Source organism: Rhipicephalus sanguineus, chromosome 6 (assembly GCF_013339695.2).
Source record: "Rhipicephalus sanguineus isolate Rsan-2018 chromosome 6, BIME_Rsan_1.4, whole genome shotgun sequence".
Classification (NCBI taxonomy): Eukaryota; Metazoa; Arthropoda; class Arachnida; order Ixodida; family Ixodidae; genus Rhipicephalus; species Rhipicephalus sanguineus.
In genome coordinates this window covers 60,280,518-60,305,967 of record NC_051181.1, presented here as the reverse complement: position 1 = coordinate 60,305,967, position 25,450 = coordinate 60,280,518, and the positions used below count along the sequence as shown (strand labels likewise).

Here is a 25,450-nt window from a genome sequence, read left to right as displayed (position 1 = left end):
TGGGTTTTCGCCCACAAAGACTGTCAGCAACGCTCAGCGCAAGCCGCTCCTCATTGTTCGAGAAGCTTCGCGATTTTAGGGGCGAAGCTCCTCCTAGTCTAACCTTGTCACGCGTCCGGCGTAAGGCGTAACCGGCAGTATCTCCCGAACAGTATCTCCCATCACCGATCCTTTGCAAACATCCCACTATGATCCATCACCGATCCATTACTTCACCGACCATAAAGCCGTGTTTGTCACGTCTTTGATGATGTACTGGGCGATCGCTTTGATTACTGCTGGGCGAAACCACTGAAGATTTCACGGTGTAACCATGATTGCTTCAGGAGCTTCGCCCAAGCTCTTCATCATTCACCCGTGGATGCTGTGAATTTTTTTGTCGATCGTTTTGTTAAGATCGCGCGCAGGCCGCGAACAGCGTAGATTAGTCCAGAGCTTGCGCGATCACCAGTGATAAGACTGGAATATTCGACGCCACATGTATAAATGCCGACGCACTTCACCACTGGTCAGTTTTTTTGACGGTCGACACCCTGTTCACCGCTATCAGTGTACAGCGTGTACTGCTGTAGTTTGACTGTTCATTTCCCGACCACAAGTTAGGCCAAACAAACAGTTTCATCTTGAACATGCCGGCTGCTGTCTTCATCGACGTCACGATCACGTGACATCTGGTTGAGGTGCTTCGGCTTCAATTTGAGCTTGGGCGACATCTTTCATGGGATTCTCTTCCGCGGTTCCTTTTTGTCGCGGTTGCCGAGCTGACGAGGACACCATCTTCGGGGCTTCTCCCAAACATTCAGGATCGCCTTGCCCTCGCGCTCCGGCGATGTTTCCAATGATTAGGTCGAACATGGGGTTATTCTTGCACAGGGCAGTAACTCTCCCGCTGAAGCAAGGGGTCTCGACCTCAATCTTGGCTTCAGGAAGCATTCGAATCGAACTATCAAGCAGGCAAACCGGGTTGGTATTGCCTGTGAACTCTCTGTCTCGGGTTACTTCTTTTCGCACGATAACAGTGGTGCAAGCACTATGTCTTAGTACCGTGACTTCCTTTCCACCAACATTCCCCTAAAGTGTCGGCATTCCTTTCGTTGTGCCTGTTGGTCGTGTTGTCATCGCAGCACCAATGAAATGCATCTTCTTCCCGCTCTTCAGCTCGGTCGATTCATCATTGATCACCTCTGCTTCCTCTTTTGGCGGAGCATACACACAAGCTGCTTGGTGGGCTTTACTCGCATCGCTTCGACATGCGTCTGCTTTGTGCCCAGTTTGTCCACATTTAAAACACTTCATCACACTGGGGCGGGAGACGTTCGTCCGACAACTGTTAGCGCGATGACCAACTGGGTTACACAGAAAGCATCGCGGAACACTCTCCGGTGCATGCTTCTTTTCTTCAGGTGCCGATATCTTCGACTCCTCGTGACCCTCCTTTTTCGCTTTGGCTAAATTCGTGCCGCCTTGTGCTTCCAAGAATTCATCGGCCAATTCAAGCATGTCCTCAAGCGATTTGGCTCTCCTCGCTTTGAGATACAGCGATGGGCTCGGGTGGCAACTGGTGAGAATTTGCTCTCTGATAAGAAGCTCTCTAAGCTCACCGTACTCCTCTGGCGTTTCTGAAAGTGCGATCCACCTGTCAAAATAATGGCTGAGTCGCGCGGCATACTGCGTTGCCGTCTCGCCATCAGATGGCTTTTCAGTACGGAACCGACCTCGGAAGCCTTCTACGGTGAATCTAAATCGCTTCAGCAAAGCAGCTTTCACTTTCGTGTAATTAGCTGCGTCGGTAGGTGTCAGCCTACCATACACACTGAGCGCTTCGCCACTCAAACAAGTCCTCAGAACCGTTGCCCATTGCTGCACTGGCCAATTTTGGCTTCTAGCTATCGTCTCAAACCTGTGCAAGTACGCGTCAAGGTCATCCTTCCTCTCATTAAACGCCACAAACAGTTTGCTTGTGTTCAAACGGAAGCTATGATCTTCCCTTTCACTGTTCTCGACTGTAGCCTGGGCGGGAGTTTGTATGCGCTGCTGCAAACGGAGCCGTTCGAGTTGCAACTCGTGCTACGGTTGCCTTTCTCTCTCAGCTTTTGCAGCTTGCATCTGTCTCTCTTGCGCCTCTCTTTCTTCCTTCAACTGTCGCTCCTTCGCCTCTCTCTCTACTTTCTGTCTCTCAGCTGTTAGCCTCTCTCTTTGAAGCTCTAGTTTCAATAAGTGGATAGCAAAATGACGTCTTCCGGTTCGATGCCTAGCTCTTCGCTGTTTCAAGGTGTGTGCCGTTCAGTGTAATCGGTGAGAAAACGCGTACTTTCTGCGACGCGGTTGTTGCCAGTTATCTTGCCTCCTCCCCGATTACACAACCGCACACAACTTGAAGCAGCAACGAGCTGTGCCTTGACGGTTCCTAGAACCGGAAGTGCTGTAGCAGACGACGCGCCGTTTTTCTATCCACCTATTGTTGCTCTCTTTCTTCTTTTAGCTGTCGCTCTTTAACTTCTCTTTCTTCCTTGATCCTTTCAGCTGCCAACCTCTCTCTTTCAAGCTCTGCTTCTCTCTCTTTATCGGCCCTCTCAACCGCCAACGTCTCTCTTTCAAGGTCTGCTTTCAGCTGTTGTTCCTTCATCTCTCTTCCTTCCTTAGCTCTTTCTCTTTCTTCTTTTTCCTTTTGGCTAACCCACTTTCGTAGTTCGACCCCAGACAAAGCCATCTTCTCACTAAGGGCAACTAACTTCTCAAGATCGATAATGCCCGTCAAACAAAGACTAGCCGCGTGCACAAAATATCTGCATAACTTCGAATACCAAAACACTCTCTGCACACAGGCAAGCGAGAACGCGGTGCAACGCTTAAAAATTGTTCGCAAGCACTATCAACGTCTCAAGGCTCTTTCTCCCTACTTTGGACACACTTTTCACCAAAAGGTCCTGTCGCGGACGCCAGAATAATTGTCACTTGTCCCGTTAATGGGGATGGCAGTCGCCGGGCGGATTCCAAGGACTGGCGTCTCGGCCCTCTGAAAACGCACCACGAAAGCGCGGACAATTTAGAGTTGGCCCTTTTAGTGCGCCAGCGACCGCCGGTTGTGGTCCAAAGACCGAGTCAGAGCCGAGAGTCGATAACACAAACGAAGTATATTCTCAGCTAAGGCAGTACAGACATCAGAAACACATGCACACTCGGCTGGTACCAGTTACAACTTCACAATATAACTCAGATGGTGTTAACACAACGAGAACTAAACAAACAGATCACACGCTAAAAATGCAATCTCATGCATTACAACTATTCAAGGACAGTTAAAGTACTTAATATTATTACGTGAACGCACACAGGGAAGCAGTGCGTATTTACAATATATTTACACCAGGCTTAAGCGTTAGACAAGATGGCGGAGAGCGTGCCGCACACAGCAGCATCACGTCGTCTTCTTTGGTGCCTTCCTTGCTTCGGCTGTGTGAAACATTCTTGTAACAATATACAACGGCGTATCCAGTCCACAATTCTTGGACGTTACTTGAATGCTCCTCTTCTAGGAAACACTCACGCCAGCTCCAGGGTTGATCGTCGTAGTTCAACCATCGTCGTAACTGGTTACGGCTCACACGGCGTCGTCATCCAATTCTTCCAAATCGACGATCGACTGACCGCACGACATCATAAACACGTCTTCTTTGGCTGACGGAGCCACTCTCAGCATAACTTCACCATTTCGGGCTGACTGACTGACTGACTGACTGACTGACTGACTGACTGACTGACTGACTGACTGACTGACTGACTGACTGACTGCTCGCTGGTCGTCGTCGCACGCTTTTATCCCTTCTGCCCCGGTTTCCAGAAGCGTCGGGAGGGTTCTTCGGCGTGCAGTACAGCCAAAGCTATGGCATGTTCGAGGTTTTACTCGCCGATTCGACTCGCGACGGCCTCGCTTCACGTTGCATCATCCTTTCCCTCTAGAAATATCCAGGCTTTGTCGGGCGTTTGATCTGGTTGTCTGCCTCTGGCTCGAGTGGGTGAGGGGGATGCGGCGCGTCGGCGTCTTTTCATACTTGTTTTTTCGTTGGGTGCGCTTCTTGGGCGAGCGGCCGGTGCCGCTCTATCTCGCTGCCTTTTGAAAGTGGCCGCGCGCGCGCTTTATGGAGACGCTCGTTTGTGACAGGCCGTCTGTGCTCCAATTAAACGAAATACTCCAATGCGCCCCCAAGCATAAACAATGTCCTCCTTCAGCATAACTTGAACATCTCAGGACATATTGAACTCAGGACATCTTGAACTTCGGCGTACACCTGAGCGGCTATAACAATTAGTATTTTACGCCTGCTGTTGCAAGAAGCCCTATCTCATTCGTCGACTATTCACCCCAGTCTCTTTGTACAAAAAATGTATGGTTATTTCGTCTTTACTTACGCATTTACAAACGGATTAGTTGATATTGCGCTTCCTTTTAATGTATCGCTAGGCTTCTAAGATTATACGCACACAAACAATGACCCGTGCAGAAGCACGCGTTCGCGTTAAGGTGTTCTCTTAAATTGGTGCGCGCAACCTTTGCAGTCCAACCATGCAGTACGCCATACAATTTATCTCAACTGCGAGTTTTATTTTTTCTATGCTGATCGCTCCCTTCTAAAGCACTTCGAAATGCTCACACTAACATAACAAGTTCGTAGTCCCTCCTTGCATGCTTCGGGCTCGAGAGCCTTCGCCGAGTTCTAAGTAACGTGCGGTCATCCCAAATAAACGCCAAAAAAGAAATGAAAACAAGAATGTTTCGTTTATTTTGTTGTCCAGAGGTCAGGAATCGAGTGTCGTATATACAGCGTTTGTTGTGGTGTCCATATCTTCTTCCGTCTGCTCATGTTCAGCCGGGTATCCACCCAGGAAGTCGAGTAGATTCCTGAAGAGGTACTTCCTGTTCACCAGACCGATGAGGAAGTGCACGTGAGTATAGTAGGGATCGGCGATGTACCCTTCCCGCCTGACTCGAGCCCCCAGCGAAGAACGCAGCTCGTCCACCTCCTTCGGCGTCACGAACTGGTCACCCTCGCTCCAGAACAGGCCCACGTCCGTGGTTACGCGCGACAGGTTGTACTCCGGAGGCTCCCGCTAGTAGACACAAACAATATTTGAGTGAGGCGAGCAGCAGGAAGGTCAGACAACGAAAAAGTATCCAATAGTCACAAACTAAATGAGTCATTGGTACGTGGCGAGCTCCCCGTGGAAGTCGCGACCCTTGCTGATTTTTCTTGCTTAAGAGGCATTGGCTCATTTATGTAGGAATAGTATGTTCAGTACGTCAACCTGGCTGGTTTTGAACACAGTTCTTTCGGCACTGCAACCTGGTGATTTACGCGTTACGGCGCCCGCTCCTCAGTTGCCGAAGTTGGAAGAAAAATGGGTGGAGACAGACATGTCGGAATGTGCTTGAATTACCTGTGCTTAGTTCCCGTGGTAAACGAGAATGCTCGTCCCATTACTAAGCGTTGTCTGCAGAGTGGTGCTTACGTGAAGTGCTACGAGAAAGCTAAGCTTAAGGTTCGGTTAGGCAAGCACGAATGTTTAGAGCAACAAATAGTTATGCAGGCGTAATGGCATGACTGTTATGCCATGCGCTACACATCTTCGTTCTACGCTGCACAAACACGTTGTCTGTCACTAAATATGAGCCTTATTCTGATATGCTATAAACATTATATGTTAAGGCTCGGCACTGCAACATCTCCTCATCCCATAGCACTACGTTTCAGAATGGGTATGATTAACATATAGCCACTATTTCATTGAACTCAAACACTACAAACTCTTATTTAACGCTCACCCTGCTGTGACTGGCAACGCTTCGGCTATCGTCGAAAAATGTGAATGAATAGGAAAATACTATGAAATGCGATTAACACTGAGACATTTAAGTCATGAAACCCTTACGCAACACACTGAGACGCAGTGAATATATGCAGACATTCTAAATACTGTGCTTGGCTTAATTAAGGTAAAAAGAAACATTTGGCGCATTTGCGAAATAGTTCAGACTTGTTTGTTTAAGAATATGTGCTTGATAGTAAATTGATTGGCATTTCCTTTGCATTTGTGTACAGTTATTCCTTCCTTTATCTCGTAATTGTGCGCGCAACAGTTTCTTGAGTTACGGTTCAAAACACTCTCTCCGCGAACTGTTAACTTCTAGCATGCATCACAAGCACTATACGTCAATACCACGGTTTTATCTATGCAGCTATTCACATGTAATATTAGTGGGACTAAGTAGCATGATTTAGCAGATGTGTGGGTCGTTATTGCGCTGTGACCATATATAAATCACTAAATATTTAATTACTTTTACTTAAAACCCAGCAAACGATTGATTCGGCGTCTTTTTATCTCACCTGCCCGTAAACTTCATTGTTCTTGGATGCACCATAGTCAAACTTTTGAGCCCGCTTCGAACCAACGAGCTGTAGCGAAAAAAAGAAGGCAAACTGAGACATTTTTTTAAAACATAAGCAATAAATGATTCATCGAAACCTGTAAGGTTGCGTGATTGTTAGTACGTGCCTCGTTGAGCATTAAAGACAAGAACTGCGCAGTGACTTTTCTTGTTGCACTGATGTTCAACGATATACAGGCAGAGCCCGTGGACGTAAGGAAAGCAGTACGTTACCAGTAAGCAATGGCCATGAGTTTGGTTCGTTTACATTGAAATGCTATTTTCCAAGGCGCATTAAGGCATTTCCCTAAAAATCGAGAGACGGCATTCAAACGGATGATCCATACATCGTTTCGGCTCATGAACAAGCGTTAAAAAAAATATAACAGAAATCACTCGTTCGTAATGAACCCTGCTGGAAAACACGGCCACATGTTGCGCGGCCGAATGGAATGACTTACAGATATACTTAACACATTTGCAACTCACGGCAGGCATCATTTTTATTTGAATAAAGTCTAGACGATCGCTGAAATTCATATGGGTACGGAGCACCATAATTTACATGGACCATTGCCGCTCTTCACTCTTAACACTGCGAAGCGATTGAAACAATCACTTGTACTAATTATTGTGATCAATAAGGTCATGTCTGTCATTGATAGATTGACCATGACCCAATGATCCATGATTCCACGGTCAATCCATGACTTCCCCATGATTTTTTTTCGAGTGTTCTATTAGAGCAGGTCATAGTGGGTAAATTTGTGAAAAGCACTATTTCGTAGCTATGTCCTGCGACAAATATTTTCCCTGCATCTCTAGCTCCGTTTCGTGGCCTCGAGTGTCGCTATTCGCTTATATTTAGCAACTTCATCACTATGCGTTTTCTTTTTTTTTTGACAATGTGCGTAGTTCGCATAAGAGAGCACACACAAGCGTCAGTAACTGCATGAAGTTATACCGCGAACACCAGTGCTAAATGGAAACGCACTTCGAGATGTAGATCGTCTAACAATTAAAAGTTCTTCACTTGAGCGATGGATTCTGATAATCGATATCAAGGCGTACAAAACCGGCATGATACTCACTTGTCCATAGTGTATGACATTTTTCATTGATGTTCCCGCGGGATTGTGGCATAGGTAGACAGAAATCCGCGTCTGAAAGGGCAAAAGAAAGCAAATAAGAGAAAAAAAATTCGGCAGATCCCACGCACCGTGGGAGTCAATGTTATGCGAAGCATTCGGCGGGTAGGTGACTGTGGCGTAACTTTTTTTTTACTGAGCGACGCGTTACAAATTGACGATAAAGATTTGTATAAATTTTATACGCACACACATATATGTTGAAGAGCCGCATATGCGTTATATAACAGGTTGTTTACGGTTGGGTAACGCTGCCAATGGCAACGTGGGTATTACCAACACCAGAAGCGGTAAGCTGATATGTAGTGTTCATACGTGTCCCGAGAACGCACGCACGTTTCACGAACCCGTGTGCATGTGTGCAAGACGTTCTTGACAGTTATTGAACAAGGGAATCATCACCGAGATCAGTGAGCATCAGCAGCTGGTTATGACTTGTTATAGGATCCAGTCGTGATCGTGATGACGAGGGGTCCATGTGTAGTGAAGTATGTGGTATAGTAGAGCTGTCCACAAATTGTCTGTCGACAGAGCCGGCGACATGTCGAAACCTAAAGCCACCCTTCGGGTTGGTGAGGTATAGGCCGTCGAGGGTGGTAGGCCTGGATAGTGCTACGTAGACCAACATCAGTGGATGGTGTCTGTCGTATTCGTAGACTACCTGGGCGCATGTGGCCTACGTAGCCTAGTCTACAAAGCGGCTGTCAATCAATCTGGCATCATCCTCGGTCAGCATGAGGCCATCGCCCAGCCTCGTATAGAAATGTAGAGGACACTGCGTCGTTCTGGTGGACGAAGTGCACTTTACGGTGCGGTGATGTGGATATCATATGTAACTTTCGTTAATGTATTCCTCCGGGGTCGAGCAATGCTTCAATATAGCTTGCTAAATCATAAGAATACAAACGTAATGTTCATTAGACTGCTATAAAAGCGTAGCCAACACTGGAACTACAGACGTTAATCTGATATGACGCCTGTATCGTAGGAGTACACATCGTAGGAGCATCATGTAGTGTTTATTGCTTTCTTGTAAAATTAGATAGCCAGCACCACAACTACAATTGACGTTGCACCGATATTACGCCTGCGTAGGCGGTTTTTCCAAACCAGTTTATAGACCTGGCGTGGCTCAGTGGTAGATTGCCTGATTGCCACGCAGAATGCTTGGGTTCGATTCCTGCTGGGATCCTAATTTTCATTCTTTCCATTCGTTGAGTCAACGCTGCCGATGTTGGTTTTTCTTAACGCTCTAGCATTTAGGTTCCCAATGTCTGTTCTCGCCGTTCCTGGGTAGATATAAACTGTCAATCACCTGTGGCACATACACGTACACCGCGGCCCGTGGTAAACGGGTATGTGCCATACGTGTCTAGTGGAAAGGGTTTGACGACGTACGCGACAGGATTTCAACGTTATTCATGTCATGACCCGGCAATCATATTCGTCAAATCTTCTTACCCTCCCATGCAAATTTTGGTCTACACCAAGTTAAGGAGGCGATCATGAGAGCACCCAGACGTAGGCGGCTAGATAGATAGATAGATAGATAGATAGATAGATAGATACGTAGATAGAAACGCTCAAAGTGCCAGAGGTTCGCTAAGAAATGCTTCGCATTTAAAATAAAAAATCGGAATTCCAGAGGCAGATCTGCAATTCGCAAACGAAATGCTTGCAGTAAAAGTGGTTTGAACAACGGCACCAATAAATTGTTTCTTGGACATTTTGTTGCGACAAATTCGTCACTTATGAATGTATCCTAAATAGACGACATGCTCCTAGCTTTTTGTGTCCTGAAAATCGCTCTTGTATTCTAGTTTTGGCGTAAATCACTGATTTATACGGTGAAATGCGGGCTACTTGGTACATATGCCAAGGAAATCATTGGCAGAGCTAAGAAGGAACTAAGAAAACAAAGCAAGACCACGATCAACACCGCCCGTGCTCGCTTTTTCTTTTCTTCGTCCAGACTGAGTGCTGTTAATCCCTTCTTTGATTTTCACGCTTTGTCGAAAGCTAAGAGCATCAGAAGCATTTAATAGCGAGTTGGAGCAATGCAATGCTTCCGAATATGTTTGCCTGTAAATTTTTTAAATATATATTTTCCGTATTCATAAATGAGTTCGCCGCAACGCCATCACTTCTTCTTTGGAAGTTTGACTGAGCGTAAAACGCAAGTCTATCCTACATATCTTTAACGTGTCAGCAAGAACGGTTGGTCACCAAAACAGCAGCGGTCGTATTCACAAGTATCATCTTAGGCTAAAATGTTCGCAAAAAGTATTAACGCCGATCCTGACTCTAAACATATTATTACGTGAAGGCACACAGGGAAGCAGTGCGTATTTACAATATATTTACACAACGCTTAGGCGTTAGACAAGATGGCGGACAGCGTGCCGCACCCAGCAACATCACGTCGTCTTCTTTGGTGCCTTCCTTGCTTCGGCAGTGTGAAACATTCTTGTAACATGACCCCCGGGTGGTGAAACACCGTCTCGGTGCTTTCTATGGTGTTGCTGAGCGGTAGAGCTTAAGGCGGGACACATGAACAGTGTCTGTAGGCAGCGAAACGGAGGCAGATGTAGACTCGAGAGGGCCTATCTCGTAGGTGACATCGGTCACCTGGCGCAATACACGATATGGGCCCGAGTATCGAGAAAGCAGTTTTTCGGAAAGTCCAACACGCCGAGTCGGTGTCCACAACAGCACAAGTGAACCCGGGCTAAAAGAAACGTCGCGATGAAGGGCGTCGTAACGCTGCCTCTTGTGGTCTTGCGAAGCTAAAATGCGCTGACGAGCGACTTCTCGTGCCTCGCGAGCTCTGGTGATAGCATCACGGGCGTATTCAGTCGGCGCATCGACGGCTGCCGGAAAGATGGTGTCAAAAGGTAAAGTTGGGTCGCGGCCAAACAAAAGATAGAAAGGTGAAAAACCAGCGGTATCGTGGCGTGAGGAATTGTATGCAAATGTAACAAAGGGCAATGCAACGTCCCAGTCATGATGGTCGGAGGAGACGTACATAGAGAGCATATCAGTTAAAGTCCGGTTGAAACGTTGAGTCAGTCCATTAGTTTGTGGGTGGTAGGCCGTCGTAAATTTATGTTTCGTCTCGCAAGAGCGAAGCAGGTCATCAATGACTCTGGAGAGAAAATAGCGTCCACGATGTGTGAGGAGTTTGCGTGGGGCACCATGATGAAGGATGACGTCTTGCAGGAGGAAATCGGCGATATCCGTGGCACAGCTGGTTGGTAGAGCTCGTGTAATGGCGTACCGGGTTGTGTAATCCGTCGCGACAGCTATCCACTTGTTTCCGGAAATAGATGCAGGAAAGGAACCTAGGAGGTCCAGGCCAACTCGGAAGAACGGGTCGAAGGGAACATCAAGTGGCTGGAGGAGTCCGGCGGGACTCTTAGGCGGTTTCTTCCGGCGTTGGCACTGGTCGCATGCGGCGACGTAGCGGCGGACAGAACGATGAAGGCAGGGCCAGTAAAATCGACGTTTTACACGGTCGTACGTCCGAGAAACACCAAGGTGACCGGCAGTGGGGGCGTCATGTAGCTGGCCGGTAACGCTCGCACGTAGATGAGAAGGTACGACAAGGAGCAGTTCGCGTCCATTGGTGTGGACGTTGTGACGGTACAATGTGCCGTCCTTAAGCACAAACAGTCGGGTAGACGGATCGGGTGTCGGAGAATTAAGCTTCTCAATTATGTCACATAAGACGGGATCTCGACGCTGTTCAGCACGGATGTTGCTTAAAGCGGAGATGGAGAGTACACATGGTGGCGCTTCATCCAAATCCTCAGGAGGGTCCACTGGATTGCGGGACAAGCAGTCAGCGTCATGGTGGAAGCGGCAAGATTTTTAACACACGGAGTAGTTAAATTCTTGGAGTCGGAGTGCCCAGCGACCAAGACGCCCAGTGGGATCCTTCAAAGACGAGAGCCAACAGAGTGCGTGGTGATCGGTTGTGACGGTGAAATGTCGACCATGTAAGTAGGGCCAAAATTTGCCTACCGCCCAAACGAGTGCAAGACACTCCCTTTCGGTGATTGAGTAGTTCTGTTCGGCTGCGGAGAGGAGACGGCTGGCATAGGCAATAACACGGGTGCACCCGGTTTGATGCTGGACCAATACAGCGCCGATTCTGTGGCCGCTGGCGTCGGTGCGGACTTCTGTTGGGGCGGAAACGTCGAAATGAGCCAGAATAGGTGGTGTGGTTAGCAACGTGATGAGCGTAGAGAACGCCGTAGCCTGCGCAGTGCCCCAGGAGAACGGGACATCTTTCTTCAGTAAGTCGGTGAAACATTCTTGTAACAGTGTGAAACATTCAGTGTGAAACATTCTTGTAACAATATCATTGATGAAACCCGCCGACTAATGCAAAAAATGAAAGCTTGTTCCACACCTGTTGAGTCTGAGTAAACAGCGGAGCTGAAACGCAAACGCTACCACTTGGCGAAAGCATAGTCAATTTTTTTGTTTATCTTCTTTCTTTATATGTTCCTGTATTGCCCTATCTCCTCCTTTCCATTCTTCTTACCCTCACTTCTATTTCCGACCCCTCGCCATGCTGCTCCTTTCTCTCCTCGTCCCTCTTAGATCAGTCGTCCCCACCCTCACTTCCCTTTCCCTTGCTAAACTATACCATATAAGACTGTGCCATGCATTACCTCTCCGCTCCTTCTTTCCTTCCTCACCTTCACATCACTCCTCACTCTCGCTTCCCTTTCCCCCTCACTGTACTATACAATGCACGGCTATGCTATGCTAGGAGCTGCTTGGCACAACCGCTTTCTCCCCTCCTTTTCTCTTTCTTGACTCCTCGTCACCCTTCCCTCAGTCCTTCTCACCGCTCACTGCCCTTTCCCATTCCCTTATTAAACTACACTATACAAGTACATGTTTGTACCATTTGTGCATGTTTCTGTGTTGTCTAAGATGTCCATAAAGGAGATTCAGTGAAGGCCCACGGCTTACCAGATTAATATATCTGCTTCCGAGGTTGTTGAGCCTGTCGCCGAGGAAAGTGCAGACGCGCTTGGCCACACTCCCACACAGGAGTCTCACAATGCTCATGAGCTGGAAGTCCTTAGGCAGCACCTCGGAGCCTCCCACAACTTGTGCCAGGCGCTGCGAGGACCCGAAGGCATACGAATAACAAGGGTGGGTGTGGGATGCATAAGAGCAGTCGTGTTGTTCCTCGAACGAGGCAAAGTGCTAAGATGGTTTCGAGACAGCTGCCTTTAGGAATGTGAGGACAGTGAACACTTACGTCACCCTGTCGCCCTACGTAGAGCACAGTCACAATTTCTGAGAGCATGACTTCATAAACATGTAATTGTGCCTCACTACTCTGCGCAAATGTAACTGTGAATCTGGCTGCAGTGTATGAAAAGGAACCTTTCTTTAAGTAAACCCATTGGCAAGAGACGCTGTTTCCAGTACCTCTCACTTTCTTCGCCTTGCGTTGCGTCATTACCGCTTGCACAGTATAGATCAATTAGCCCAACAACATGTTTTATTAACGACAGCGAAATTGGGGAAACAACGTTGCAAATGACAACGACCTTTACCTCGTGGTTACTTAGTAAGGTCGCTATGGCTACATATTTCGCGTCCGAGCAATAAGCCCTTGCGGGAAGTCAGCACCCGTGTGTCGTGTTTCCTTATTGTGACTTCTACATTCTCTGCTCACATGTAGAAGATATTTAGCACTCATAACTTAATTTTTACTGTATATCCTACTAAAGAGTCCTCTGTCACAAGTCGGAACATTAAGACCAGGTATCGTGTCACATTCAACACTACAGTTTCCAAGTCATCATTCAACGTAAACGTTTTCAAAACAATGATGATGAATGTGGTCCAGCGCATGACTTATAGGCATCAAAGTACTTATTAAGTTGATGTTCTCACCAGCGCGTTCTCCGCATACGGGCCAAATATGGCGAGCGGTGGCACTTTGATGTGAGCCAGTTTGTTGAAAGGTGCCAGTCCAGCGAAAGCCTTCACCTGCGAGTCCCATTCACAATAATCAGGAACGCGTTGAGCAACGAGACGAGGAAGCCGCGGAAAGCGCAGGCGAAGACTTTAACTGAAATATGCGCGCCACGTTACACGAAATTTTCAGCGAGGATCTCGTTCGTACATATCAGGGCTACATACATGCGTAATAATGTGACTCACATGTCTTCCGTTCCAATAGTACGGACATCGCATTCACTGCGATATCCTTACGCTTTCTGCTTGTTACAGGCAGTGTCTGCTTTATCATTGAACAGCACAGTGATGTCGTGTACTAAGCGGTACAGTTATTGCTCTGATTTTATATCTTTGAACTATTATCAGGTATCAATTGGCGGCGTAGTTTATGATGGATGTATTCGTAGGTAGAAATGACTAAATTTAGGTTATAGATGCTGGTTATAGATGCATTTCACATAAGCACTGTATCATTAACATGAGAGAGAGCGAGAGTTACAAACAAGAGAAAGGCAGGGAGGTTGATCATATTCGAAACAATTTGCTTTTGTTCCCTACAGTAGGAGGAAGAGGAAGAAAAGATAGAAAAGAGAGCGAAGAGAAAAAGCAGGCGCACGAAAATTATTGTGATAGCAATTATATGGACAGTCTCGGCTGGATTTTGCCGTCGCCTTCATTCACTGTATATGTATGTATGCATATATATATATATATATATATATATATATATATATATATATATATATATATATATATATATATATATATATATATATATATATATATATATAGTGAGCGCTGACTGTGTCGGTCATCATCTTCACTTGTGCATACAAATCAGCGTGATCATCATCATCGTGTTGGATCGCCGGTGTTCGGTTTTTGGTTCGCGCGCCTTTGCTGTAAATACAACAATCGTTCCGTCGTACCTGACGTCGTCTCACAAGATATATAAAGTCCCAAAGAAAAAGAATTCAGAATGCTTCCGAAGCGCGGAATCGAACCAGCGACCTATCGTTCCACAGCACGTGGCGCTAACCACAGATCCTTCAAGTAGCTAACGGCGAGCGTTATATACACACTCTTTACCAATGGCAGGACTCAGAGACGGCAGGCACTTATAAGCGTTTCTTCATTACCAGCGAGATGGCGAGAGGAGCGCGTCGACGAGCTCGCTCGCTTCTTCTTATATTTGAGCAGGGAGAAGCTTGCCCTTCCGCTGTCTGCTCGCGCGGTTTTCTCGTGGTGAGGGGAAGAGGGATGTTTCGAGCTTTCACCGTGATGTGCGCGCTCATGTTACGGAGCGTACGAAAGTCACTCGAGCTCAAGGGACGCTAAATGAACAAACAGAAGATGAGCGCGAACTATCAAGTGTCACAGCTCGACACTTGAAGCACGCTAGTTTCCTTCGCTGCTTAGGCCGCCTTTGCAACAGGAGCGCTGTTCAAACTGAGAGTATCCATTGGCGAGCCTCACTTCGTATAGCATTAGTTTTTTGCTATCGCATTCATTGCTTCGCCCTTGCGGCGAAACTGTGACTTTTTTTATTGGAACATCAAGAACACCTTGCTCATGCAAGTCCACAATGTATACAGTACGTGCTGAGTGGGCTGCGGAAGCAACCTCGTCAGGTACGTATGCGCTGTTACATTTGCAAAAAAACGCCCTCGCTGTAGTACGCGTGAGCCGTAATTGCAGTGCAACTCGCGAAAGAGTGAAACGATGTTTTGTTGCCGCATGTTACAAGTTGAGCAGAAAGTTTTGTGGAAACTCATCATTTTAACATGCATCGCGTAATAATTAAAGTACGCTTTGCGGGTACCTTCGCAGAACGTAATTTTTGTTTCACGAGCGCTCTTACAATAAGTCGTCTTGCTCACAAAAGCGTTCTATCAGAGAGTATCACCTGCAGTATCGTTCATCGATCCCTTTTGGAAGCTATCGGCGCGATTTTAATCCTGTAATGATGATGCTTTACAAGCGTAACTCTACTCTTGGTTAAGCCGACATTGAAACGGGCGGAATCCAGCTGTCTCTTATTAGATGTGTGCTGTGTAATTATGCTAAAAATTTAGCTGCTTGAGCTAGCGCTACACCTGCGACGTAAATGACACTGGCGCGAGTACTCTTTACTTATGTTCCAATATATGTATTATGTGCAGAGGGATGCCTCATGTTCAAATAAATTTGGGGACATCAAACACTGAAACGAACGCACTAAATTCTGGCCAGCTGGGGAGGAACAGCGTATGCCATTTACTACTTTTTGAATACGAAAGCTTGTAATCTTGAAGGCGTGGATACCATCAAAAGCACTAACGCTTCATACTACGTTGAAAGTGACAAAGCACGCTGCTTGCTTGTGCTTGAAAGCACAACCTTGCACTACATTTTTGTCAAAGGAGACGCTGAAAGGCAGCGGGCACCAAGTGCACCAGCGCACGAATATTGCGTCTGCCTTCACCCAGCTACGTGTCACGCAAATTAGGTTCGTAAAATGGAATAGGTGGGCATGACGCCAGAATACACGCAGTTAGTGTATTTATTCGCGCAGTTTCACTCGGCTCGTAGTTTTTCTGCTTGAATTACAATTATCCACTCGCGCCGAAGCTGAAAACACCGCAACGGCACTATTTCCGTAGAACGTCGTGATCGTCGCAGCCAGCGCTAAGTAATATCCTCGTGTTGTGCTGCTTGTTTTGGCATCCAAAGACGATGCAGTAGTGCCCAGACGAGCTCTTATACGCAGAGGCGGCGTGAGCGGATACTTTTTCGCACTTTAAAGCCTCAGAACTACAGCTGGCCCTGTTTACTTGGCGTAACCCGCGCGCACCTTGGCAGCCCGGCCAGCCCGGGTACAAGAGTATCCGCTCTGTCTGAGGACAAGAGTATCCGCTCGGCTCGCCAGCAGCCTGGGTGCGAGACAGGCGTGTTCTGGTGTATAGTATGTGTAATAAACAACAGGAAACACAAAATGAAAGAAACAATTGAGGAGCCCTTCCCCAATCAGGGAAACGGGGGCAAGCGAAGCTTGGCGTGGGCGTGCCTGACGTACTGCTTATTTTTCTTTCTTTTTGTTTCTTTCTTTTCTGATTGCTTTCGTTCTTTTGTCCTTTCTTTCTCTCATCCTCTCTTTCTTTCCTTCCTTCGTTCTTTCTTCCTTTCTTTATCTCTTTCTCTCTCTCATCCTCTTTCTCCCCTTTCTCTCTTTGTCTCATCCTCTTTTTCTTCCTTAATCTCTTTCTTTCTTTCTCGCTTTCTTTCTCTTTTTTTTTCTTTTTTCCTTTCTTTCATCCTCTCATTCTTTCATTCTTTCTTTCTCTCTTTCTTTCTTTCTACCTTTCTTCCTCTTTTTCTCTCTTTCTTTATCTCATCCTCTCGTTCTTTCTGTCATTCTTTCTCTCTTTCTTTCTCTCATCATCTCTTTCTTTCGTTCATTATTGCTCTCTTTTTGTCTGTTATCCTCTCTTTCTTTCTTCCGCTCTTTTTCTCATCCTCTCTTTCTTTCTTCCGCTCTTTTTCTCATCCTCTCTTTCTTTCTTCCTTTCTTTCTTTCTTCCTTCCTTTCTTTCTTTCTTTCTTCCTTTCTTTCTTTCTTTCTTCCTTCCTTTCTTTCTTTCTTTCTTTCTTTCCTTCCTTCGTTCTTTCTTTCTTTATAGGTAGCGGCCGTCTCCGCAACGCTGTTTTCGGGTGGAATCGGTGTGGCGTCTATTACGTTCTTTCCAGCGTTCGCCTGCCTGTAGAAAGAACCTTCACGCGATCACGGAAACACGGTTTAGGAATTCATTTTGCTCGAAGTTGGAATCTTCCTGAAATGTGCTATTCCTGATATCGACCTGAAGCGTTCTCCAGCAGATCGCTTTTAGTCCACCAATACGAAATATTGCAATAAAGCGCCCTCAGCAAGTGCACTGCTTTCCTTTTTTTTCTTTTTTTGCATCGCTGTTAGAACGCATTCATATGCTTCGATGCAGTTCACATCGGGCAGGTTGGGCGCGTGGCATAGTGTTCAAAGCATCCACTTTAGGACCGTCGGGACCTGGGTTCAAACCCCGGCCCCGGAAAGAAAATTTGTTTTGTTAATTAATTATTTGGTGCGCGCACGCCGGCTTGGGGTGAGGAGGGCTTCTTGTGGGTGAGGAGCGTTATTGGAACGCCAATAGCTACACAGGTCAGCCAATACAAGCTTCGCTTGAAAAACGACTACTTTCACTGGTGAGAAGCGATCCAACCACCGCAAGCCTTTCCTGTTTTACCAAGAGCGCTATGATGTCGGTTGTTTGCGCAGTACTCGGAATTATAGAAACGCGAACGGATAAGGAATCGCTTTAGAAGGACTTCTTTCGTTTCTACTTTCGCCAACTCATCTAATGTCGGACTGCAGCTGCACGTTTTGCTTTTTAGCTTTTGACGAGTGAGGCCTGTGTCATTGTGCAATTGGCATGTATTCGTCGGTATAAATGCCTCAAATTAGGTTACTGATGCTATAGATTTCACATAGGTTAGGTCACAGTTAGGTTATAGATTTCACATAAGCACTGTATATTTAACAAAAGAGAGAGAGATACAAATGAGGGAAAGACAGAGAAGGTGAATAATCTCTAGTGTAGGTACCATTCAACTCGATAGCTATGGCACATCAAAGAGTCTGGTGTTGTTTGTCAAACGAAAACGGTGGTACCGAGCGATCGACAGTTTCTTCTCTCGCGGTTAGCGCGCACGAGGGAAGTCATTCAAATCTTTATGCCTCTGTAGCCTGGCTTGTGAGGACTTGATGATCGCCCTTTTTTCCGAATGATCATGGGAACCTGTCGTCACAGCTGAAAAGGCCATACGAGGCCATCTGCAGCACTTGAACCCTGCTGACTAAAGTACTCGTCTGCAGTTACGCTACACCACGCATGCGCAATCGTGGACAAGTAGAATGCGAACAAGAAATTACGGAGCTTTAGCGAGTGATAGTTTGAGAGAACTATCTCAGACCGCTAAACGTATCGTTTCCAAGAATGTTCCAGGGTTGAAATTAAGCGCGCAAGCCGAAAACATCCTGATATTACGAGTACTGGCGGTGACAGGAACGAAAGAATGCGCTATATTTCAATTCAATTTCAATTTTATTCCTTCCTTGGGAGCTGCTCGTGAGTGCGCCAGCGTTACCCGGCCCTCGGGATGCTCGAGTGTTTATAAAAAAGTTCAATTATAAACTCGGTGTTCGACCAAATGCATTAAATTTCATCGGCTCGTTTTTGAACGCACAAGGATTGACTCACAATACACAAATTATGATCGAAAATTGGTTGTTATGGCCCCTTAGGCATGTCATGATGTTTTAACGGGACTCACATACCTTGTCGTTGTATTCGGGTCTCTCGGACATCATGGCGAAGAAGATGAGGGTGCCTTGTGACATGCCGACGTAAAGGAGCTGCCGTTTTCCTGTTTCGCTCAGCACGTAATCTATCTGAGCGGGCAAATCGTAAACCGCGTGCTCGTGAAACCTGCAGCAGGAGTCGTGTTAAGAATTAAAAAAAAACACGTTTGTAACGCGAAGCATTGCGTTGGAAGTAACCAGATGTTTCCGCAGTAACCTTAAAGTCCACATTAAAAGAAATAACCTTTTCCGAGCTAAAATATTGGGAGAAACATTCAAGTTACACAGTGTATGTACATGAATTGGAATAAAGGCAAACTATATGCTAGCGCTAAGATTATTACTGAAAAAAATGTACCGTGTACACCCTACCGTGTTTAATCGAATAATGCCAGTGCTGACTTAAGTTTGCTATCTCTTGGTTATCGCTTGTTAATGTTGGTCAGCGATAACATAGTTTCCCAGCCTCATTATGCGTTTGTAACAAAGTGCAATAGAATGATACATATACAGCGCTAAACCTAAGCATCCGTCCATTATATAGCTTACACACAAAAAAGAAACATGAAAGTTGCCTACACTTTTTGTTGCTTTTTGTTTGCAAATTGGAAAGACTGTTCAAATCTAAGCGCCATCACAATACAATACAACGAATTCTACGTTCTTTTTGCTAAAGCAACGGTATGATTCAGGCACGCAGTAGTGGAAAAATAGAACTAAATTTTGGCCACGTAATTTTCCTGGTCTTAAATTCAAGTGCGAGGGTGGTTTTCTATTTCGCCTCCATCAAAATGCGGCCCGCAACCTCGACCTCAGCCGCGTCACACCTAACTAATAATAATATCTAGGGTTTAACGTCCCAAAACCACGATATGATTATGAGAGGCGCCGTAGTGGAGGGCTCCAGAAATTTCGACCACCTGGGGTTCTTTAACGTGCAACTAAATCTAAGTACACGGGCCTCAAACATTTTCGCCTCCATCGAAAATGCAGCCGCCGCGGCCGGGATTCAATCCCGCGACCTTCGGGTCAGCAGCCGAGCGCCATAACCACTAGACCACCGTGGTGGGGCGCTTCACACCTTAGCCGCATAGCTACTACGGCTGGTCTCAAGCGCAATCACTGTGGCGTCCACTAAGATACAAAGTGTTTGCTACAACATAATCCGGCTGCATTGCGGTTCGTGCATGCCACTATGCTACAGTTCGTTTGTGAGTAATCGTACTTCCTTCCTATTTTATTGTATTCCAGTAACTGCGTAAAACATTGACTGAAAAATTTCCTCTGCGCACGTATAGCTACATTCCTGCGCCCATTTGAAGGCTGGAAGCGGGAAGTAGTTTTAAAAGAGTACATTTGCATAAGCAGTCTTCTTGTGAAACTCGGCGAATGACTTGTATAAGCCAGACCAGCGAATGCCTTCTGCCAATATTGCTGCTGCGTTGACACCTGTTTAAAACTGACAACTGAATAGCTTAAGATCACCATCATTCCCACAAAAATCAACTTCAGCGTATCTTCTGTCCGCTGCGGGACGACGGCATGTCCCAGTGATCTCAAGCCCACGCCTTCCTGCGCGACCTGATTTCATTCAATGTCGGCAAATTTCTTAAGTTAATCACTCCACTTAAGCCTCTGTCGACCTTGTTAGCGCGTCCCATCTCATGGTATCTAATCCTTCGCTCTGACAGACTCTGTTATCTCCCCTTCTCAAAATGTGGCATGTCCAGGTGCATTTTCTTGCTCTCAATATCATATAGGATATCGGCTACCCCTGCTTCTTCTATTATCCACTCTGCTGTCTTGGTTTCTCTAAGCGTTAGTCCTATAATTCTTAATGCAATCGCACATTGTGTGGTCCTTAACTTATCGAGTTTCCTTTCGGGTTTCTAAGGTATTTCAGATTTTGTCATTATATTGTAGATTAAAGCATATCGTGGTTTTTAGAGGCGCAGTTTTCGCATTTCATTCGATTTTTAAAACACGACAACCAAGCCGGTGTAGCTCTTACGTGAAGTTCCAGAAGGGCCTTGAGTTAACATCCAATGTACGGTGCTTTCTGCCAAACGTGTTACCGCGTGTGTTGCCAAGCCAGACGTCGTAGCCGTTGTCAGCAAGCACGAACCCTGCGATGAAAGTACATAATTAGCCAACTTGCATAGTTTAACAAACTGCTGTAATCATTACAGCGCGTTAAGGTGCCATTAGTACTCGTAAGTTTCGGCACGATATATGGAGGGTTCTACCAGTGAAACCAATGAACAAATTACGCATTTGTGATAGCGCAACGGTCGCTGGTAACCAACCGTTTCGAAGTTTGCGGTGTCACACAACGCCTTCGCGATCAAGTTTCGTCGTTTGATTCGTGAAGAGGTCATTAACTCGATTAAAAATAAACGAACATCTATTGAGAAAGAATAATAGTCTAAAGTGAATTAAAGTGTTACTACTTTAGCAAGCTTAGGAAAGTAGACTTTTTCGCATGAAGAGCTAGGTGACAGCGTAAGTGCACCACCAGTTAAGGCCATCACGTCATCGACCTAGACAACGCCAGAGAACCAGCGAGAACCTCCCACTTCAACCGCGTATGTTTTGCAGGAGGTGTTTGAATCGGCTTTGGTTGATGTTCAGGAGACATTGCATCAAGTGCGCAACGTGACCCTGTACCCAATGCGTGGCCACGCGTGCAGGTGTCGACACGGAGTTCAGTAAGCCAGAAAGAACAGCGACAATGCACAAGAACACTCTTACCGAATTTTGCATTTAAGGTCACGATGCGGTAAATATTCGATGCCCTGCTACCACTGCCACAAATGTAATGCACGCGATAGATGTTTTCCCGCTACGCTACCGCAGCCTAGGATGCTGCCTATTCAGGAAAGCCTGCTCGCACGTATTGCAGAGCAATAATAAACCGTGTAGCTTTCATCACCTTTATACGATTACTAGGCATCCTTTCTCCTCACATTCCCATCTCTTGTTTACAGCGCCGCTGTTCTGCTTTCCGTTATGCCGTTACGCGTTCGCAAAAACTGTCATCGTCATGAATGGCATCCACCTTTCTAGCGCGTGCAGTGCAATAACTCGGCCGGCGCTCGCTCTCTCGTTCCGTTGTTCAGCTTTTCCTTCGATCCCCGAACATGTGTGCCGGGCGCGCTCTCCCGCTGCGTGGACTTGTGCGGCGTGGGATGCAATAACTCGGATGGGCGAGAGAACGAGTACAGAGACAAAAAAAAGAGAGAGAGAAGCAAAAAGACAGAAAGAAAAAGAAAAGGATAAGAAGACACAGAAAGAAATACAGGGAGAGAGAAGAGATGGAAAGAAACGGGCAAAAAGGAGATAGAAAAAGAGAGCATGATGAAAGAGAGAGAAAGAAAGAGGAAGCGAGAAGTAGAGCGAGAAGTAGAAAGAAAGGGAAGAAAGGGAAAAAGATAGAACGAGCGAGAAAAAGATAGAAATAGACACAAAGGGAAATAAACCGAAAGAACCTGAGACAGTGGAGACATAGAAAGACAGAGAGAAAGTAAAGGAAACAGAGCAAGAAAAAAGTCACAGTTTCGCCGCAAGGGCGAAGCAATGAATGCGATAGCAAGAAACCAATGCTATACGAAGTGAGGCTCGCCAATGGATACTCTCAGTTTGAACAGCGCTCCTGTTGCAAAGGCGGCCGAAGCAGCGAAGCAAACTAGCGTGCTTCAAGTGTCGAGCTGTGACACTTGATAGTTCGCGCTCATCGTCTGTTTGTTCGTTTAGCGGCGTCAATTCAGCTCGAGTGACTTTCGTACGCTCCGTAACATGAGCGCGGACACCACGGTGAAAGCTTGAAACAACCATCTTCCCCTCACCGCCAGAAAACCGCGCGAGCACGCAGCGGAAGGGCAAGGTTCTTCCTGCGTAATGAGAAGAAGCGAGCGAGCTCGCCGACGACTTTTAAATGCGCCCGTCGTGCTCCTAGCGCCATCTCGCTGGTAATGAAGAAACGCTTATAAGCGCCGGCCGTCTCCGAGTCCGTCCAGCGGTAAAGGGTGTGTATATAACGCTCGCCGTTAGCTACGGGGAGGGTCTACGTTTCGTGGCGTAGCGGTTAGCGCCGCTCGCTGCGGAGCAAGAGGTCCCTGGTTCGATTCCGCGCTTCGGGAGCATTTTTCTGAATTATTTTTCTTTGCGGATTTTTTATATATATACATACTTATACATATACGGTGCATGACGGCGACGGCGACGGCAAAATTCAGCCGAGACTGTCCATATAATTGCTATCGCAATAAAAAGACAAAAATAAGGAGAGACAAGTGAGGCAACCCATCTACGCTGTTCCTTCAGGCTTGGCACCACTCGTGCGAAGCGGCCTTAATTTTTTATGGCTACACAGACTTGCCCCTGAAGAATTGTTTGATATAGTGATGATGTGTGCTGCAAAGTCTGTGTTGTGTATGAACTGAGGCAGTGTATGGAGAAATGTGTCGTCGTGTATCCAATCATCATAGCTTGTGCCACTGTAGCGGAGACCGGCTTGCAGAAGGAGATCGGTGCGTTCCTATCGAAAGCCTGGACGTGTCAAGATATTGAATATTTGGGCAGGTCAAGATATTGAAAACTCGGGCTTGTTGGTTAGACACTGTAAAAAATGCATGATCATGATGCAGACAAGAGAGAGGAAATTACCGCAGTGCTATCTGGACATGTCAATACTAGGTGGTATACACCTGCTTTTGTCACTGGAACGGAGAAGTATGTACACGTAGCACAGAGTGGTGGACGCGAGAGGAGGTTCTTCAGGAAGCGGGAAGATTGCATTAACGAACAGTTCCACGTTGAGATATTAGCCGGGGCAAGGGCCACCCCAGCCCCAGGCTTCCTAAGCCTCCCCATCTTTGCGGCTCTCCACTCAAATCCATTTCCCAGCGTGGTGTAACAGACCACAACCATTACACTCAGGTCCACACTCCATTGAATGAGTTTCACAGAAGAAAAAGAGTATGAAAAAGACTCGAGCAACTCACCGAGTGATTGGCCAGGGAAGTCGAGCACCAGGGACGCCGAGTCGGCGAGAAGACCCGTCATGACGAACACGGGACCGCGTCCTCCGCACCAGCGGTCTTTGGAGGCGCTCACGTGAGCGCAGGAGCCCGTCCTTCCGTGGGGTATTCGGTGCATCTGCAGAACGTAGCCATCTTGTGTGGCTACCTCGTGGGTCTCGAGGGGGTAACCGTTGTCTCCGATTAGAGTCTCCTGGCAATAGAATCAAACTGTGGCATTGACGGAAGACACACCAATAATTTTCTTCTTTCTTTCTTTTTGTAACGGCAGATGTCAAGGCTAGAGAAAAAGAGGGGGGAGGCGCACGAAGAAAGGATGTTCTCATAAAGGTTCTTTCAGGCTGTACACACGCCATCTTGGCACGTCGTGCACCGCCTTCTTTTCCCGTCACCTCATATATTTCAATGCTGATCACGTGTACGGTGTTGTGCTGCGAGCCAGTGGCGCTTACACTAGCCGTCCGTTGTGTTTGGATCTGCTGACTTTCCGCCGCACACAGCATTTGAAAACGTGACCACTTATCGCTACGCAAGCTGATGCTGGTCACTTATTATTAATTGGTCTAGCGTAATACGATCCTAACGCCCTCGTCTGATTCTGCGAAACAAAACATTCTTGCTGAAACGATAGGGACCCAATACAGAAAAGTTTTTGTTCGCAAGTGTTCTTGACCGCTAGCTGACAGGCTTCGCCAATGGTACGTGCACATCGTGATTGACTGGAATTTTCTTTGGCGAACAATTTGAGCGCTAGAGCCTTTCATGGATACGGACTCAGTTACGCTGGTATGCCAGCCTACGCAGACCTCCCTGGGCCACCTAGAAACGTTACCAGGCCACACTGCAGGACTACACTTTCGCTCGCTTTGCGGACGACCTGACACTAGCTCACCTTCCTGGTTTCCGTGCAACCATGTGCCCCGGAAGTGTTGAAACTTCGTTCACAAAGATTTTTCGTGATGCTCATCCCGTTCTGCTGATCCCGTTCGCTATGTTGTTATTCACTATCACGAAGATCCGGTGCAAATTCATATGAAACGCGCTACCACAAATGCGTCTACATTCATCTGAAATTTTAACAAAAGAAAAAAGAGAACTTCTTTTTGTATAATAGAGAAGGATTAAACTCACAGTGTAATCAAATAATCGAGAAAGATATTGTAATAAAATTGCAAGCTGAACTAGTTGGTGCATATTCATTTTTGAAGAAAGACAGCGCACAAAAAAACGTAGACAAGAAAGAGAGAAGGTACTACACAGCGCTGCGTGTCTTCCCTCTCTTTCTCGTCTACGTTTTTCGTGTGCTGTTTTTTTTTTCTTTTTTTCAAAAATAATGGAAAAAGGCTGAACTCACAATTCCGGTACAGCCTCCGCCCTCTCTGCCGCCACCTGGGATGAGTCTGGAAGTGAGGTTGAGAGCGAGGCCGAAGCTGGTCACCACGAATCGAGGCAGAAGCTGGGCGATGGCAACCAT

At 46.6% G+C, this 25,450-nt stretch overlaps 1 protein-coding gene across 1 annotated transcript; it reads right to left on the bottom strand.

Moving 5' to 3' along the window:
• Positions 1-4,797: 4,797 nt before the first annotated feature.
• Positions 4,798-25,450, bottom strand: LOC119397297 (lipase 3-like). Its single transcript, XM_049416518.1, has 8 exons — positions 25,331-25,450; positions 23,941-24,169; positions 20,949-21,063; positions 18,914-19,064; positions 13,501-13,596; positions 12,562-12,714; positions 6,387-6,455; positions 4,798-5,109 (listed from the first exon to the last, which is right to left on the bottom strand). The coding sequence occupies exons 1-8, from the start codon at positions 25,448-25,450 to the stop codon at positions 4,798-4,800; spliced, it is 1,245 nt and encodes a 414-aa protein (XP_049272475.1).

Excerpts from the sequence above, each read along its gene's own strand:
- LOC119397297 (XM_049416518.1), bottom strand. The coding sequence starts at position 25,450 with ATGGTTGCCATCGCCCAGCTTCTGCCTCGATTCGTGGTGACCAGCTTC. Across the intron at positions 21,064-23,940 it reads CTTCCCTGGCCAATCACTCG|GGTTCGTGCTTGCTGACAAC; the intron begins GTGAGTTGCTCG and ends CTTTCATCGCAG. Across the intron at positions 13,597-18,913 it reads GACCCGAATACAACGACAAG|GTGAAGGCTTTCGCTGGACT; the intron begins GTATGTGAGTCC and ends TGGGACTCGCAG.